The sequence below is a fragment of the Ranitomeya variabilis genome, chromosome 4 (genome assembly GCF_051348905.1).
Source record: "Ranitomeya variabilis isolate aRanVar5 chromosome 4, aRanVar5.hap1, whole genome shotgun sequence".
NCBI lineage: Eukaryota > Metazoa > Chordata > Amphibia > Anura > Dendrobatidae > Ranitomeya > Ranitomeya variabilis.
The window spans coordinates 746,176,161-746,191,256 of record NC_135235.1 but is presented as its reverse complement, the minus strand read 5'-3'; the positions used below and the strand labels follow the sequence as shown (position 1 = coordinate 746,191,256).

Genomic DNA, 15,096 nt, shown 5'->3' with positions numbered 1-15,096 from the left:
CTCATAGCAACCAATCACAGCTCAGCTTTCATCTTTGAAACAGCTCTGGTGAAATAAAAGATGCTTAGTGATTGGATGCGGAGTGGGCGGGGCTATGTGGAGTGGATGTGGCCGACACACACACACCTTTATATATTAGATAGTCAGCACGCACGTACAGGTCACAATCTTCGGATCTGGATCGGAGACCATACATACCCCGAGCTGTCACGGTAATACATCGGAGTCCTGCTGGCACGTCTCGGGTGCGCCGATGGGTTGAATGATGCATCCCTACTATCGAATACTTCAGTCATCTTCTGCCTAGAGCCTGCGGGCTCGGGCATGGGAGCCCGCACATGACATTCTAGTACGTCATACGTCAATAAGGAGTTGAGAAAAGTTTACCCTGTCAGCTGAAGATTGAAACTTTAGCAAAATCGAGTATTGTTTTTATCGTCATCAAGTACAGAATCTCTGGCAAAGAAATGTACAGGTGCTTCTCACAAAGTTATAATATCATCAAAAAGTTAATTTATTTCAGTTCTTCAATACAAAAAGTGAAACTCATATTTATATAGAGTAATTACACACAGAGTGATCTATTTCACGTGTTTATTTCTGTTAATGTTGATGATTATGGCTTACAGCCAATGAAAACCCAAAAGTCGTTATCTCAGTAAATTAGAATACTTTATAACACCAACTTGAAAAATGATTGTAAAATCCAAAATGTTGTCCTACTGAAATGTATGATCAGTAAATTTACTCAATATTTGGTCGGGGCTCCTTTTGCATCAATTACTGCATCATTGCGGCATGACATGCAGGCGATCAGCCTGTGGCACTGCTGAGGGGTTATGGAAGCCCAGGTTGCTTTGATAGCAGCCTTCAGCTCGTCAGCATTGTTGGGTCTGGTGTCTCTCATCTACTATGCGCATGGGGGGTGAATGATGCTTTCTATCGCCTTACATCACATTTTTGGTTGGCCCTATCTTTGTTATAAAATACAATATATCATTACATTGTTATGACAAGCCGTCTGGCTTTCTATTTCTAACTATCATCTTATAGGGCATAATTAGGAGACTAGGGATAGCCATCGCACGAGTGGGGGCGCCATTCTCGTATTTCTTAGGGTGCCAACCTCCGCATCTAGGTAGGCATAGTTATTAGAATATAGTGTCTAGGGATATATCACCTATATCTGCACGTCTATTGTATGAGTATATGACAGCACTGTTTTGTCACTGGTACTACTATATGTTATGTGATGGTGGGCTTACACCTCTTTATCTTTTTTATAGAGGTTATTAGTGACTGGGTAGACATCACCCTTGTCCTATCAGTGGTGGATATCTCCCTACTATTTTCTAGAGCCCTAACCATATAGGCTATTCTACTTTTGGGTATTTTTGTGTACTTGTTCTTTAATGTTAATAAAGGTTATATATTTTTACGGGGGCTTTTTTCGTAAACTGTCTCTCATCTTCCTCTTGACAATACCCCATAGATTCTCTAAGGGGTTAAGGTCAGGCGAGTTTGCTGCCAATCAAGCACAGTGATACTGTTGTTTGTAAACCAGGTATTGGTTCTTTTGGCAGTGTGGACAGGGGCCAAGTCCGGATGGATAATGACATTTCCATGTCCAAAACGCTTGTCGGCAAAGGGAAGCATGAAGTGCTCTAAAATTTCCTTGTAGACTTTGGTCTTGATAAAACACAGTGGACCTACACCAATAAATAACATGGCTCCCCTCCCCAAACTATCACTGATTGTAGAAACTTCACATTAGACCTCAACCAGCTTGGATTGTGGCCTCTCCACTCTTCCTCCAGACTCTGGGACCTTGATTTCCAAATGAAATGCAAAATTTACTTTCATCTGAAAACCACACCTTGGTCCACTGACAACAGTCCAGTTCTTTTTCTCCTTGGCCCAGGTAAGACACTTCTGGTGTTGTCTATTGATCATATGAGTGGCTTGACACAAGGAATGTGACACTTGTAGCCCATATCCTGGATACATCTGTGTGTGGTGGCTCTTGAAGCAATGACTCCAGCAGCAGTCCACTCCTTGTGAATCTCCCCCAAATTTTTGAATGGCTTTTTCTTAAGAATCCTTTCAAGGCTGTGGTTATCCCTGTTGCTTGTGCACCTTTTTCTACCACACTTTTTCCTTCCACTAAACTTTTCATTAATATGCTTGGATACAGCACTCTGTGAACAGCCAGCTTCTTTAGCAATGACCTTTTGTGGCTTACCCTCCTTTTGGAGTGTCAATGACTGCCTTCTGGACATCTGTCAAGTCATCAGTCTTCCCCATGATTGTGGAGCTACTGAAACAGACTACGAAACCTTTGTAAATGCTTAGGAAGCCGTTGCAGATTTTTTTGTTAATTATTATTATTTTGGGTTTTCATTGGCTGTAAGCCATAATCATCAACATTAACAGAAATAAACATTGAAATACATCACTCTGTGTGTAATGACTCTATATAATATATGAGTTTCACTTTTTGTATTGAAGAACTGAAGTAAATTAACTTTTTGATGATATTCTAATTTTGTCAGAAACACCTGTATCATGACATCAACAAAGTTAGGAAATCAATATACATCTTATTCAACCATTAAAATCCAGAACACTGATTTTTAACGTGTGGAAGTTATAAATGTTAAGGATGAGAAGAAGAGTAGGTGAGGAGTGGAATCATTCTGGTGCTTCTTGGCCAAAAATGTTTTGTGCAAAGAAGCCTGCTGGAAAACTTCTTGCCTCCATTGTCTGGGACAATGATTGAATACTTTTTGCTAAGTCAATCGCAGGAGAATATTACCAAACTTTGGGTCAAAATTGTGCAACCACCACAAGGTAAACTTTTCAAAGGTGTCTTGCTTTTGTAGGACCACCAGTCTCGTATTGCAAAAACTCAATGAAATTGTCGATCATCCACCATATTCTTCTGATTAGGCCCCATCTGATTATCATATTTTTCTGAAACTGAAAAAAATGTTTGAAAGGATGAAAATTTACACCATATGAGATGGTAACTGATGTGGAGGAGTTATCATTTTGCAGAATAGGATAAAAGTTTTTCTAAACAATTAGAATTACTTTTTGATCATTGTGAAAGGTGATTTTGTTAAATAAAATAGTTTTTAAAAACATAGGGTTTTTTCAAAGCTAGGCCCTCTTTTTATCAATACCCCCCTCCTATATTCCGGGATATGACAAATGGAACAATAGATTTTAGGTCCGAGGTATTGTGCCATTTTGGCGCCAAAATATATTTGTCGGGGGTCTTGACGAAATGTAATTTTTTTCAGAAAATGCCCTTTCATGAAGGATCTTGTAGGAGTATGTTCCAATTTCTTTCTAGAATTGTATAAATATGTATATGGGATCGATTATGTGGTGATGAGACTCAGTTTAAATGGATTACTTTTGTATGGTTTTGTGATTTAAGACAGTCTGTTTAAAGCAAAGAAAAAAAAGATTGTGACCTTTTATTAGTATACAGCTTATGGCCAATAAAGGAAAATCACAGTTTCAGTGAATCTTTTTGAGTACTTATAACTTTGTCAACCTCCTACCCCCAACCCACACAAAAGCCACCATACAGTTCCGTCAATTGAAAACTAAAAATGTTATGGGTCTTTTAATGCTGCAGAAGAAATAAACATCTTAAAAACAATAGGTTTATTGTACGAGTAGAAGACCAAAAATTACCTCGGTGTGAGCTCTTTGTTGTTTATGAAGTTGTTGTGTATTGGCATTTCCCTTTTGTGACTTCTTTGATGTCTAACAAGATCTACTTTAGCCCTATAACATTTCCCACATTCCGAACATGAAAATGGTTTCTCCCCTGTGTGACTTCTCTGATGTATAACAAAAGCTGATTTATGGCTAAAACATTTGCCACATTCTAAACATGAAAATGGCTTCTCCCCTGTGTGAATTCTCTCATGTATAGTAAAGCCCCCGTCTCACTAAGCGAGATCGCTAGCGAGATCGCTGCTGAGTCACAAGTTTCGTGACGCAACAGCGACCTCCATAGCGATCTCGCTTTGTGTGACACGTAGCAGCGACCAGGCCCCTGCTGTGAGATCGCTGGTCGTGTCGGAATGGCCTGGACCTTTTTTTGATCGTTGAGGTCCCGCTGGGTAGCACACATCGCTGTGTTTGACACCTTACCAACGACCTCGTTGACGACTCAGACACTGAATCGTCATAATAGCTCCCATGTGAGATCGTTGTACAGGTCACTACAGGTCGCTGGTGAGATGTCAAACAGTGAGATCGCAGCTGCGATCGTTAGTAAGATCTCACTGTTTGACATCTCACCAGCGACCACATAGCGACTCAGCAACGATCCCTGACAGGTCGTATCGTTGTCGGGATCGCTTTAGCGTCGCTAAGTGAGACGGGGCCTTTAGAGTTGATTTCTGCTTAAAACATTTTCCGCATTCTAAACATGAATATGGCTTCTCCCCTGTGTGAGTTTTCTGATGCTTGACAAGATTTGATCTCCAATTAAAACATTTTCCACATTCTGGGCATGAAAATGGCTTCTCGTCTGTGTGATTTCTTTGATGTTTAATGACATCCACTTTAGTCCTATAACATTTTCCACATTCTGAACATGAAAATGGCTTTTCTCCTGTGTGGGTTCTCTGATGTGTAACAAGATTAGATTTGTCATTAAAGCATTTTCCACACACTTGACATAAAAATGGTTTCTCCCCTGTGTGAATTCTTTGATGTGTAACAAGATCTGATTTCCATTTAAAAAATGCCTCACATTCTGAACATGAATATGACGGTGGCTTTTTTCTTGTGTGAATTCGATGATGTCGACTAAGATCTGATTTCTGGACAAAACATTTTCCACATTCTGAACATGAAAATGGCTTATCTCCTGTGTGAATTCTCTGATGTATGGCAAGAGTTGGCTTCCATGTAAAGCATTTCCCACATTCTGAACATGAATATGGCTTCTCTCCTGTGTGAATTCTTTGATGCTCAACAAGATTTGACTTTCGATTAAAACATTTTCTGCATTCTGGACATGAATATGGCTTCTCCCCTGTGTGAATTCTCTGATGTGTAACAAGATCAGAATTATGATTAAAACATTTCCCGCATTCTGAGCATAAAAATGTCTTCAAACTTGTGTGAGATCTTCGCTCTTTAACTAGCTTTCTGTTACTTTTATTTTGCTTAACAGTCTGCGATGAATCAGAAGATATATCTTTATCGTGAAAGGGTGAGGGTATATCTGTGATAATGACACACTTTTCATATGTACCTGGGGTCATATCACAATCTTCAGCTTTAAATTCTGAGGATATCAGATGTCTCTCTGAGTTCGTGGTGAAGATATCTGCCAAGAATACAACAGATTTATTTTGTAATAATATAACCAGAACTTTATAATGTTAGAGAACCTGTCATATTGTGCTTGCAGTCCAAATGTTCATTTTATTCTGCGTGTCAATGTGACAATACCAAATTTATATATTTTTTATGTTTTACTACTTTTTTTTTTTGCACAAAACCCTTTTGTTGTTTGATTTTTTCTGGAAACTAAAACTATTTCATTTTTCTGTCGACACAGCTGTATTAGGGCTTGTTATTTTTCAGTACGGAGCTGTAGTTTATTCCTCCTTATAAAAAAAATGAAATAAAAAGTGATCAAAATACCAGTATAAACAAAAACAGCAATTATGGGATAGTATATTATTTTCTTTTTTTCATGGGATTTGCCATGGGAAATAAATATTGAAATAGTTTCATAGTATATAGCATTTCAAATATGGCATATTTTACTTTCTCAAATTAAATTTTTTTTATTGGAATTTGGGGATTTTTTAATTATTTTAGTCTGGTAGGCATATAATCAATCTATCAGGTACACAGCAAACCTTTAGCACCCTGTGATTAAAACAACCTACATAAATGGCCAGTGCGCATGCGCAGTTCCGGCTCGCAGGTCCGTTCCTCACCACATCTCTATTTGAGCCCGAGCTGGATAATAGGACCGGACCTTGATCACGCTCACGTGATCTGATCCGGTCCCCTCAGATGACACGGTGGAGTAGGAACATGGCACACTGTGCATCCGTGACATGTGCCAAAAATGACCACCGGGGGTTTTCCATTGGTCTGGGGCGGTATTTAGAGTGCCTCCTGCTGGCCTGACACCACTTACCCTGACGAAGGCTACATGCCAAAACACATGTCCGGACCTGGTGCCTGTCCAGCGGGAGATATCTACACGTATTTAGTTACATTCATATTTATATCTGCTGCACACTTCTCTCTATAATGTATGTGCATGTGTATTCGTAGCACTTTGGCTCTGCGGATTATTTGGTGTATCCTTTACCTTATCTATATTTTATCTTATCTATATTTGATGCACCTGCTTAATTATCTGACTGTTTATACATTCATCTCTTCCTGCTGTATTGTCGCTGTGTGTTTGTTTGCTCACTATGCCTATACTTGATTAATATATTTTATATTTTGTGTATTATACCAATAAAAAAAAATTTATACTATCATTTTGGGCCATATACAATTTTTTGTGAATAGGTTGTTTTGACTTGTCTTGATATGGCCACACCCCTACGCAGTGGGAGGGTTGACGTGCTTACAGAAGGAGAGGACTCCCTCTGTCAAATGCTTCACTTTGACCATGGAATGAGAGATTAAAATGTTATGTGTTTAGGCAATCCCTGTATGTGTTAAGCCCCCGTCACACATAGCGAGATCGCTGCTGAGTCACAAGTTTTGTGACGCAACAGCGACCTCAGTAGCGATCTCGCTATGTGTGACACGTACCAGCGATCAGGCCCCTGCTGCGAGATCGCTGGTCGTGTCGGAATGGCCTGGGCCGTTTTTTGGTCGTTGAGGTCCCGCTGACATCGCTGAATCGGTGTGTGTGACACCGATCCAGCGATGTCTTCACTGGTAACCAGGGTAAACATCGGGTTACTAAGCGCAGGGCTGCACTTAGTAACCCGATGTTTACCCTGGTTACCAGCGTAAATGTAAAAAAAAAAAAAACAGTACATACTCACCATCTGATGTCCGTCAGGTCCCTTGCCGTCTGCTTCCTGCTCTGACTGAGTGCCGCCGTACAGTGAGAGCACAGCACAGCAGTGACGTCACCGCTGTGCTGTACTTTCACTTTGCGGCGCTCAGTCAGTGTGGTAAGCAGACGGCAAGGGACCTGACGGACATCAGATGGTGAGTATGTACTGTTTGGTTTTTTTACATTTACGCTGGTAACCAGGGTAAACATCGGGTTACTAAGCGCGGCCCTGCGCTTAGTAACCCGATGTTTACCCTGGTTACCCGGGTGCTGCAGGGGGACTTCGGCATCGTTGAAGACAGTTTCAACGATGCCGAAGTCGTTCCCCTGATCGTTGGTCGCTGGAGAGAGCTGTCTGTGTGACAGCTCCCCAGCGACCACACAGCGACTTACCAACGATCACGGCCAGGTCGTATCGCTGGTCGTGATCGTTGGTAAATCGCTTAGTGAGACGGGGCCTTTAGGCTGTCGATCGGCTGCGAGACATGCAGGTGCGGGGACTCTAACATTTTTCGAGCACGCCGAAGACACTCAATCAGTATCCAAGCATGCTCAGATAACACCTTTCCGAGAATGTTCACTGATCACTAAATATTATTACTACTGTGCAAAGTGCTTCTGATTACTTCCCTGGACCAGGTGGTTACTACTCACCTGGGCGGTTATCTGTAGGAATCTCCTCTTTACACCGCTCATCCCCCCTCACATATGTCTCTGTAGTATTAATATGGGTCAGATCTTCGCCCTGAAACAAATATTGTAAAAGTCACAAACAGATGGAGAAGTCACATCTATGATCAGCTCTAATCCTGCCATCTCCACCGTTCTCATTACACAGATATAAAACATATAATACTGGTGGATAAAACAAGACTGAGCACAAGACCTTCACAGCCGTCTACATATCATAGGGGAGATCTCATGACACCTTCTCTCCATCTACCTGATCATCCTGAGGAACATTGGAATCTTCTTGTTTACAGTCCTGTGGAAGAGGATGAGGACATCTCTCTGGTGTTGTCCTCTTACTGGATAGATCTGGAGGAAACACATACAGGGACTGAATTCATTCTTTACATACAGATAATTCTAGGCTGTGTGTATTTAGTCCTGTCTATTACCTGGTGATGTGAGGGGCTGGGGAACCTCCATCATGACGTCCTTGTACAGATCTTTGTGTCCTACTAAATACTCCCACTCCTCCATGGAGAAATAGATGGAGACATCCTGACACCTTATAGGAACCTGACACATAAAATGATACCGTCATCCCCAGATCCCTTCATAGCATTACTGTATAATGTCCCAGCATTCCCAGCAGTGTCACCTCTCCAGTCAGCAACTCAGTCATCTTGTAGGTGAGTTCTAGGATCTTCTGGTCATTGATGTCCTCATGTATCAGGTGGTGAGGTGGAGGCCCCGTGATTAGACTCAGGGGTCTTCCCCATCCCTTAAACACAGGGTCCTGACAGCGCTCAGTAGAGGTCTTCTTCACTACTGTGTATTCCTGATTATGGAGAGACACATGAATAAATCTCACTACAGACATTTCCAGAGTCCTCACCTCTCCAGTACTGTCCATCTGTTATTCCCACAGATAAGAATGATGTAATGTGATGTCATCACAATCTCTCACCTCTCCAGTAAGCCGGAAGAGAATCTCTAGAGTGAGGTGTAATATCCTCTCCGCCATCTTGTCTTTGTCCATATCTATCCTTGGGTCAATGAGGTAAATTTTGGAGAAGATATCAACTAAAAAGTTTGCATTTACTAGGAACCTAAATAGAAGGAAGATGATACATTCATACAAAATAGGCAAAATAAACCACTACTGGAGCAGTGATGCTTCTATAATCTGGTAAAGCATCTCATACATCTACAGCTTTGTGAATTTGCTGTCAGTTGGGATCAAAAATGATTTAGATCATAAAAAATTCAGATAATGAATAATATGGGGAACTTGAGGTACAAACATCAAAGGTCTTTTTACAGACAATAAAAGTGGGATTAATCAATATACCGTATATATTATAATATAATATAATTATAATTCCTGAAAAGATTAATGCTTTCATTTTTTTTTAAGCTTCTTTTTTGTAACCAAATTCTTCAAAATGGCGCACCTAGTTTGTGAATTTTGTACAAAATAAAACAAGGATTTTTATTTTTGTCTTTAACCTTTTGAGCAAAAATTTTCATGTTCTGACAAAATGTCACAAAATTTAAGCAAAAATGTCAGATGTACATAAAATCACTCCAATCCTTTTAGGTCTAGTTTTTTGTGTTTTTCACATGTTTTTCATTATTTCCTTATTCTTCTATTTAGCTCATTTTCGGATGTAAATCCCCGTTTGGGTATTTATATTTTCCATTGTCTTTGGGGTCTTCAAACTTTCCAACTGATTCATTAATTGCCACTTTTTGTGCAATTTTACCACATTCTCTCCCACACCTCAATTTATGTACATCTGAATTTTTTCTCTCTTAGTTTTAGAGGAACATGCGAATTTGCGCTGAAAAAAGGTGCAAACAGATAAAAGGAAAAAATAAAGAGCATTTTTAATTTTGAGCAAAATGTATATACCATGTGCACCATTTTGAAGAATTTGATGCAAATAATGACAACGAGCACCATAGGAACTCGTATACTCAAGTGAACGGGTCCGAGAAGAAAATGGACTGTCCACGGACGGCATCTGGGATGGGTCTTACTTTTTTGTATAAATGCAATGTACATGAAAAATGGATGAAAACATTTTTCTATTTTTTCTGGACGTGCATGTGGGAATAAAGCCTAATACGGACAGATAGTAATGGGGAATCTCAAGCACATACCTCCACCTGCAGAGCCCCACACCACATATATGGCTGTTCTGTGTGCACAGGACCTGTCATGATGTCACAGTCATGTGATCTGGGGAGGAGTATATATAACAGTGCGGAGACTGTTATACTCTCTGACAGACTGCATGTGACTGAAGTCCTGTCATAAACATGCAGGGGAGGTAAAGGACTTTTCTTGCTACTTCTCTACTTTATATAAATGTACAGGGAACAGAACTACATCTCCCATCAACCCCCAGGGGTGAGACAAGTTAGAAAAGTGAGAGAAAAGAGAAAAACTTGACAGTTCTCAGTCCTGTCAGGAAGATTATGAGAGAATCCACTATAGTTGTCATTCTGAGTGTCCTCCATTTTAGCTGAGGAAGACTGTTGTTCAAATTATTTGAGGCCGACTAACAGTGAGAATCATTCATCGTGTCTGAGGTAGAAAGAGAACCTCCTCCAATATATCTGAGGTAAACTGAGGGAGAGAGAAAGAGAGCGTTATCCTCCATTTTATATAAAGAAAACCGAATCCTCCATTTTATCTGCAGTAGACACAGAATGAGCATCGTTGATTTTTCTGATATAAATTAGAGTAGAAACAGCACATCCTCCATTTACGTAAAGAAAGCAGCGCATCCTCCATCTTATGTGAAGAAAACAGTGCATCCTCCATCTTATGTGTAGAAAACAGCGCATCCTCCATCTTATGTGAAGAAAACAGCGCATCCTCCATCTTATGTGTAGAAAACAGTGCGTCCTCCATCTTATGTGAAGAAAACAACACATCCTCCATCTTATGTGAAGAAAACAGCGCATCCTCCATCTTATGTGAAGAAAACGGTGCATCCTCCATCTTATGTGAAGAAAACAGCGCATCCTCCATCTTATGTGAAGAAAACAGTGCATCCTCCATCTTATGTGAAGAAAACAGCACATCCTCCTTCTTATGTGTAGAAAACAGTGCATCCTCCATCTTATGTGAAGAAAACAGTGCATTCTCCATCTTATGTGAAGAAAACAACACATCCTCCATCTTATGTGTAGAAAACAGTGCGTCCTCCATCTTATGTGAAGAAAACAACACATCCTCCATCTTATGTGAAGAAAGCAGCGCATCCTCCATCTTATGTGAAGAAAACAGCGCATCCTCCTTCTTATGTGAAGAAAACAGCGCATCCTCCTTCTTATGTGAAGAAAACAGCACATCCTCCATCTTATGTAAAGAAAACAGCGCATCCTCCATCTTATGTAAAGAAAACAGCACATCCTCCATGTTATGTGAAGAAAACAGCGCATCGTCCATGTTATGTGAAAAAAACAGCGCATTCTCCATCTTATGTGAAGAAAACAGTGCATCCTCCATCTTATGTGAAGAAAACAGAGCATCCTCTATGTTATGTGAAGAAAACAGCACATTCTCCATGATACGTGAAGAAACAGCGCATCCTCCATGTTATGTGAAGAAAACAGCACATCCTCCATCTTATGTGTAGAAAACAGTGCATCCTCCATCTTATGTGAAGAAAACAGTGCATTCTCCATCTTATGTAAAGAAAACAACACATCCTCCATCTTATGTGAAGAAAACAGCACATCCTCCATGTTATGTGAAGAAAACAGCACATCCTCCATCTTATGTAAAGAAAACAGAGCATCCTCCATGTTATGTGAAGAAAACAGCGCATCGTCCATGTTATGTGAAAAAAACAGCGCATCCTCCATCTTATGTGAAGAAAACAGTGCATCCTCCATCTTATGTGAAAAAAACAGCGCAACCTCCATCTTATGTAAAAAAAAACAGCACATTCGCCATGATACGTGAAGAAACAGCGCATCCTCCATGTTATGTGAAGAAAACAGTGCATCCTCTATCTTATATGAAGAAAACAGAGCATCTTCCATGTTATCATGGGTGACCGCACAGTTCATTAACTGACCCCCTGTCAATGCACACAGTTCATCAATGTCCATGGAACACAACAACAGTCTGTTCCACTGGCAGATATTTCTCTGCCATTATGATAGCCCCCTTCCCGGGCATAACCTACCTGGAGCTCCTGTTCCACACGCTGACCTCCTGTCAGTCCTCTCTCCTCCAGGGAAACTGCCGAACTGGGATCACCAACTTGCCTGGCAGGCACACATCAGTCAGTCCAGATCCTCAGACGGGCTGTACCTCCCCCAGTGCAGTGCCATCACAGACTCTGCATACACTCTGCCTTTCCGTGCGCTCTTCAGGACATCTATCTGCACCTGGGACCGTCCAACAAATAGGCCACTGCGTGTGCTGTTCAGGACATCCGTCCCCACCTGGGACCGTCCAACACACAAGTCTCTCAGTGCACAATTCAGGGATCCGATCCTACTCCCAGGATCTCCCAACACACAGATCCACAGCCTCTCAGTGCGCTATTCAGGGATCCGGTCCACACTCAGGACCTCCCAACACACAAGCCGTCCAGGATCTACACACTCTCCATTAGGGCTGTCCCACACGTCCAGATAATTCCGGTACCGGAAACAATCAGTACCGGAATTATCCATGTCCGTGTGCCCCTGCGTTTCTGGTGAACATCAGTGTGGCACACGTGTGCCGCCCATGTGCCCACTGGGTACCACACGCACCGTGCTGGGTACCACACGTACTACCAGCATCTGGTGCTGAATCCGCAATTCATATGTTCCCTGCAGCAGCGTTTGGAGCCACATATTCATGACTCTAATCGTCGGCCCCACGTGACTGCATACAGTAGAAGGGGCGGCCAGGAAAGGACACTGCGAGGGAGGCGGGTGAGTATTTTCAGAACAGCGGGGGGGGCGCACAGGGGGTGGGAGGGCGGCGGACACATAGATCTTTATTTTAAACACTATTATTCATATTTCCTCTGCAGCAAACGCTGCTGCAGGGAACATATGAATTGCGGATTCAGCACCATGTGGGGGGGACAGCGCTTACTGTAGCGCTGTCTCCTGCACGCCACACGGACTGCAAACGGAGAAGGTCCGTGTGTGGTCCGTGTTTTACACGGACCCATTGACTTTAATGGGTCCGTGTAATACGTGCGCTCCCACGAACACTGACATGTCTCCGTGTTTGGCACACGGAGACACGGTCCGCAAAAAATCAATGACATCTGCACAGATGCATTGATTTTTATGGGTCTGCGTGTGTCAGTGTCTCCGGTACGTGAGGAAACTGTCACCTCACGTACCGGAGCCACTGACGTGTGAAACCGGCCTTACAGAGACCACAGAGATAATTACAGAGCCATGTGACCACACCATGATCACATTATGTAGTTGTAACCACTCCCATAGATAGAAGGTGTGTGTGGCTAATTCGACCCGCCCAGCTCTCAAACTAGCCCTGCAAGCCTTCCTTCACAACTATACAAACACTTGTGGGACTACAGGTCCCAAAACAACAACATTATTTCAGGCTTACAGCGCAGACTCCCTCTGCGACACATACCGGCCATTTACAATCCTGCCTGTCACTATCTCATTATCACCATTATAACCACAGATATGCATCCATGCATACCATTTCTTACCCCTGATGAAGCCACAGCGGTGGCGACACGCGTCGGGTTCTTAATCCCCCCCTGGACCTTTTCTGGGGTCGTGCACACTCCCTGTATGGACATGAGTTATGGGACTTGCAGTGCGGCGATATAGGTTGGCAGTGATATCTTCTATCCCGGACTGCTCCGTCATGCTCTCACAGGTCATGTATCCACCTTCTCCCCATGTATTTGTGTTGTAGATGTCAGCTGCATTTTTGGCTATTGTTCCATGCAGACAGCAGTATCTTTTCGCATGGGTGGTCACAGTGGGCACATGTACCTGTTTTCTATGCCTGTTGGATATAATTATCGTATTGAGTGCATTTTTTCATCTTCTTGAGCTGAGGGGCTTGGTCATATATGTTACGTACCTATTGGCCACACACAAGTGTTATATACTTGTTTGTTAAATACCTCCCTCATTGGGTGTACTGAGTGCTGGACAAGCCAGCCTATGGTCTACTGGTATATAGGCACTAAATGGTTCTATGTAGTTTGGCTGGTCATATAGGGTCCACTTATTCCAGTGGACTTCCTAAATATAGATATATGGTGATATTATTCTTGGCAAGAACTAGGTAACTGGGGTATTGATTCCTATTTATCCTATAGGTACAGAATTTTCACCTTGTATGCCAGTATTTTCAGTACACTTTGTCATGTCCTACAACAATCCTTGCATTACGGTTATTGAATTACATAGGGCTACTGTGTGCACCTGACCCTCGGTCTGGGGGTTTTCACTCTTTTTCCTTTGAGATGGTCTTTACTATTGATGTTTTTAATGCTCATGTTTTTATGCTACTACTGTCCATGTGGTATGTGTCGTTTGGATTGTAATAAATAAACTTTTTCTATATATTATCATATTTAGGGTGTTCCCCATATCTTGGTATGTCTCTTTTTCTCTTTGGTTCATGCATATCCTGAGGAGCACACACACAGCGCCCCCTAGCTGTAACAGGGGTCACTGCTTCATAATACAGTTGTGCTCAAAAGTTTACATACCCCTGCAGAATTTTTGCTTTCTTGGCCTTTTTTCAGAGAATATGAATGATAACACCAAAACTTTTTGTCCACTCATGGTTAGTGGTTGGGCGAAGCCATTTATTGTCAAACTACTGTATTTTCTCTTTTTAAAATCATAATGACAACCTAAAACATCCAAATGACCCTGATCAAAAGTTCACATACCCCAATTCTTAAATACCATGTATTGTCCCCTCTAACATCAATGAAAGCATGAAGTCTTTTCTGGTAGTTGTGGATGAGGTTCTTTATTTTCTCATATGGTAAGGCTGCCCAAAAATCCTCCAGTTCCTGTAAACTTGAGATCTCCCCAGAGTGGCTCAATGATAATGAGGTCAGGAGACTGAAATGGGCACTCCAGATAACAGGTCGCTTGCATGCGTCCCATGCATGGCTTCCAGGCTGATGATTGCAAATTTACCTCCAGTATTTGCTGTTAACGTGCTGCATTCATCTTTTCTTCAACTTTGACCAAGTGTCCTGTGACTTTGTAGCTCACACATCCCCAAAACATCAGTGATCCACCTCAGTGCTTTACAGTTTGAATAGTGTTCCTTTCATCATAGGCCTTGTGGACCTCTCTCCAAATGGAAC

General features: G+C 41.8%; 1 protein-coding gene and 1 long non-coding RNA gene across 2 annotated transcripts in view; both read right to left on the bottom strand.

Annotated features, from left to right (window-relative positions):
- Positions 1-8,332, bottom strand: part of LOC143768263 (uncharacterized) — a 33,678-nt gene extending 25,346 nt beyond the window's left edge. Inside the window, exons 1-4 of the mRNA XM_077256957.1 lie at positions 8,200-8,332; positions 8,022-8,116; positions 7,733-7,823; positions 4,401-5,362 (exon numbers count right to left, since the gene is read on the bottom strand). Coding sequence (XP_077113072.1) covers positions 4,401-5,362; positions 7,733-7,823; positions 8,022-8,116; positions 8,200-8,332 — 1,281 coding nt within the window. The remainder of the gene's footprint in view (positions 1-4,400; positions 5,363-7,732; positions 7,824-8,021; positions 8,117-8,199) is intronic.
- Positions 8,333-8,420: 88 nt separating this feature from the next.
- On the bottom strand, positions 8,421-10,076 carry LOC143768092 (uncharacterized). Its single transcript, XR_013213790.1, has 3 exons — positions 9,914-10,076; positions 8,715-8,856; positions 8,421-8,585 (listed from the first exon to the last, which is right to left on the bottom strand). It is a non-coding gene; the product is annotated as an uncharacterized LOC143768092 (long non-coding RNA).
- Between the last annotated feature and the right edge of the window lie 5,020 nt (positions 10,077-15,096).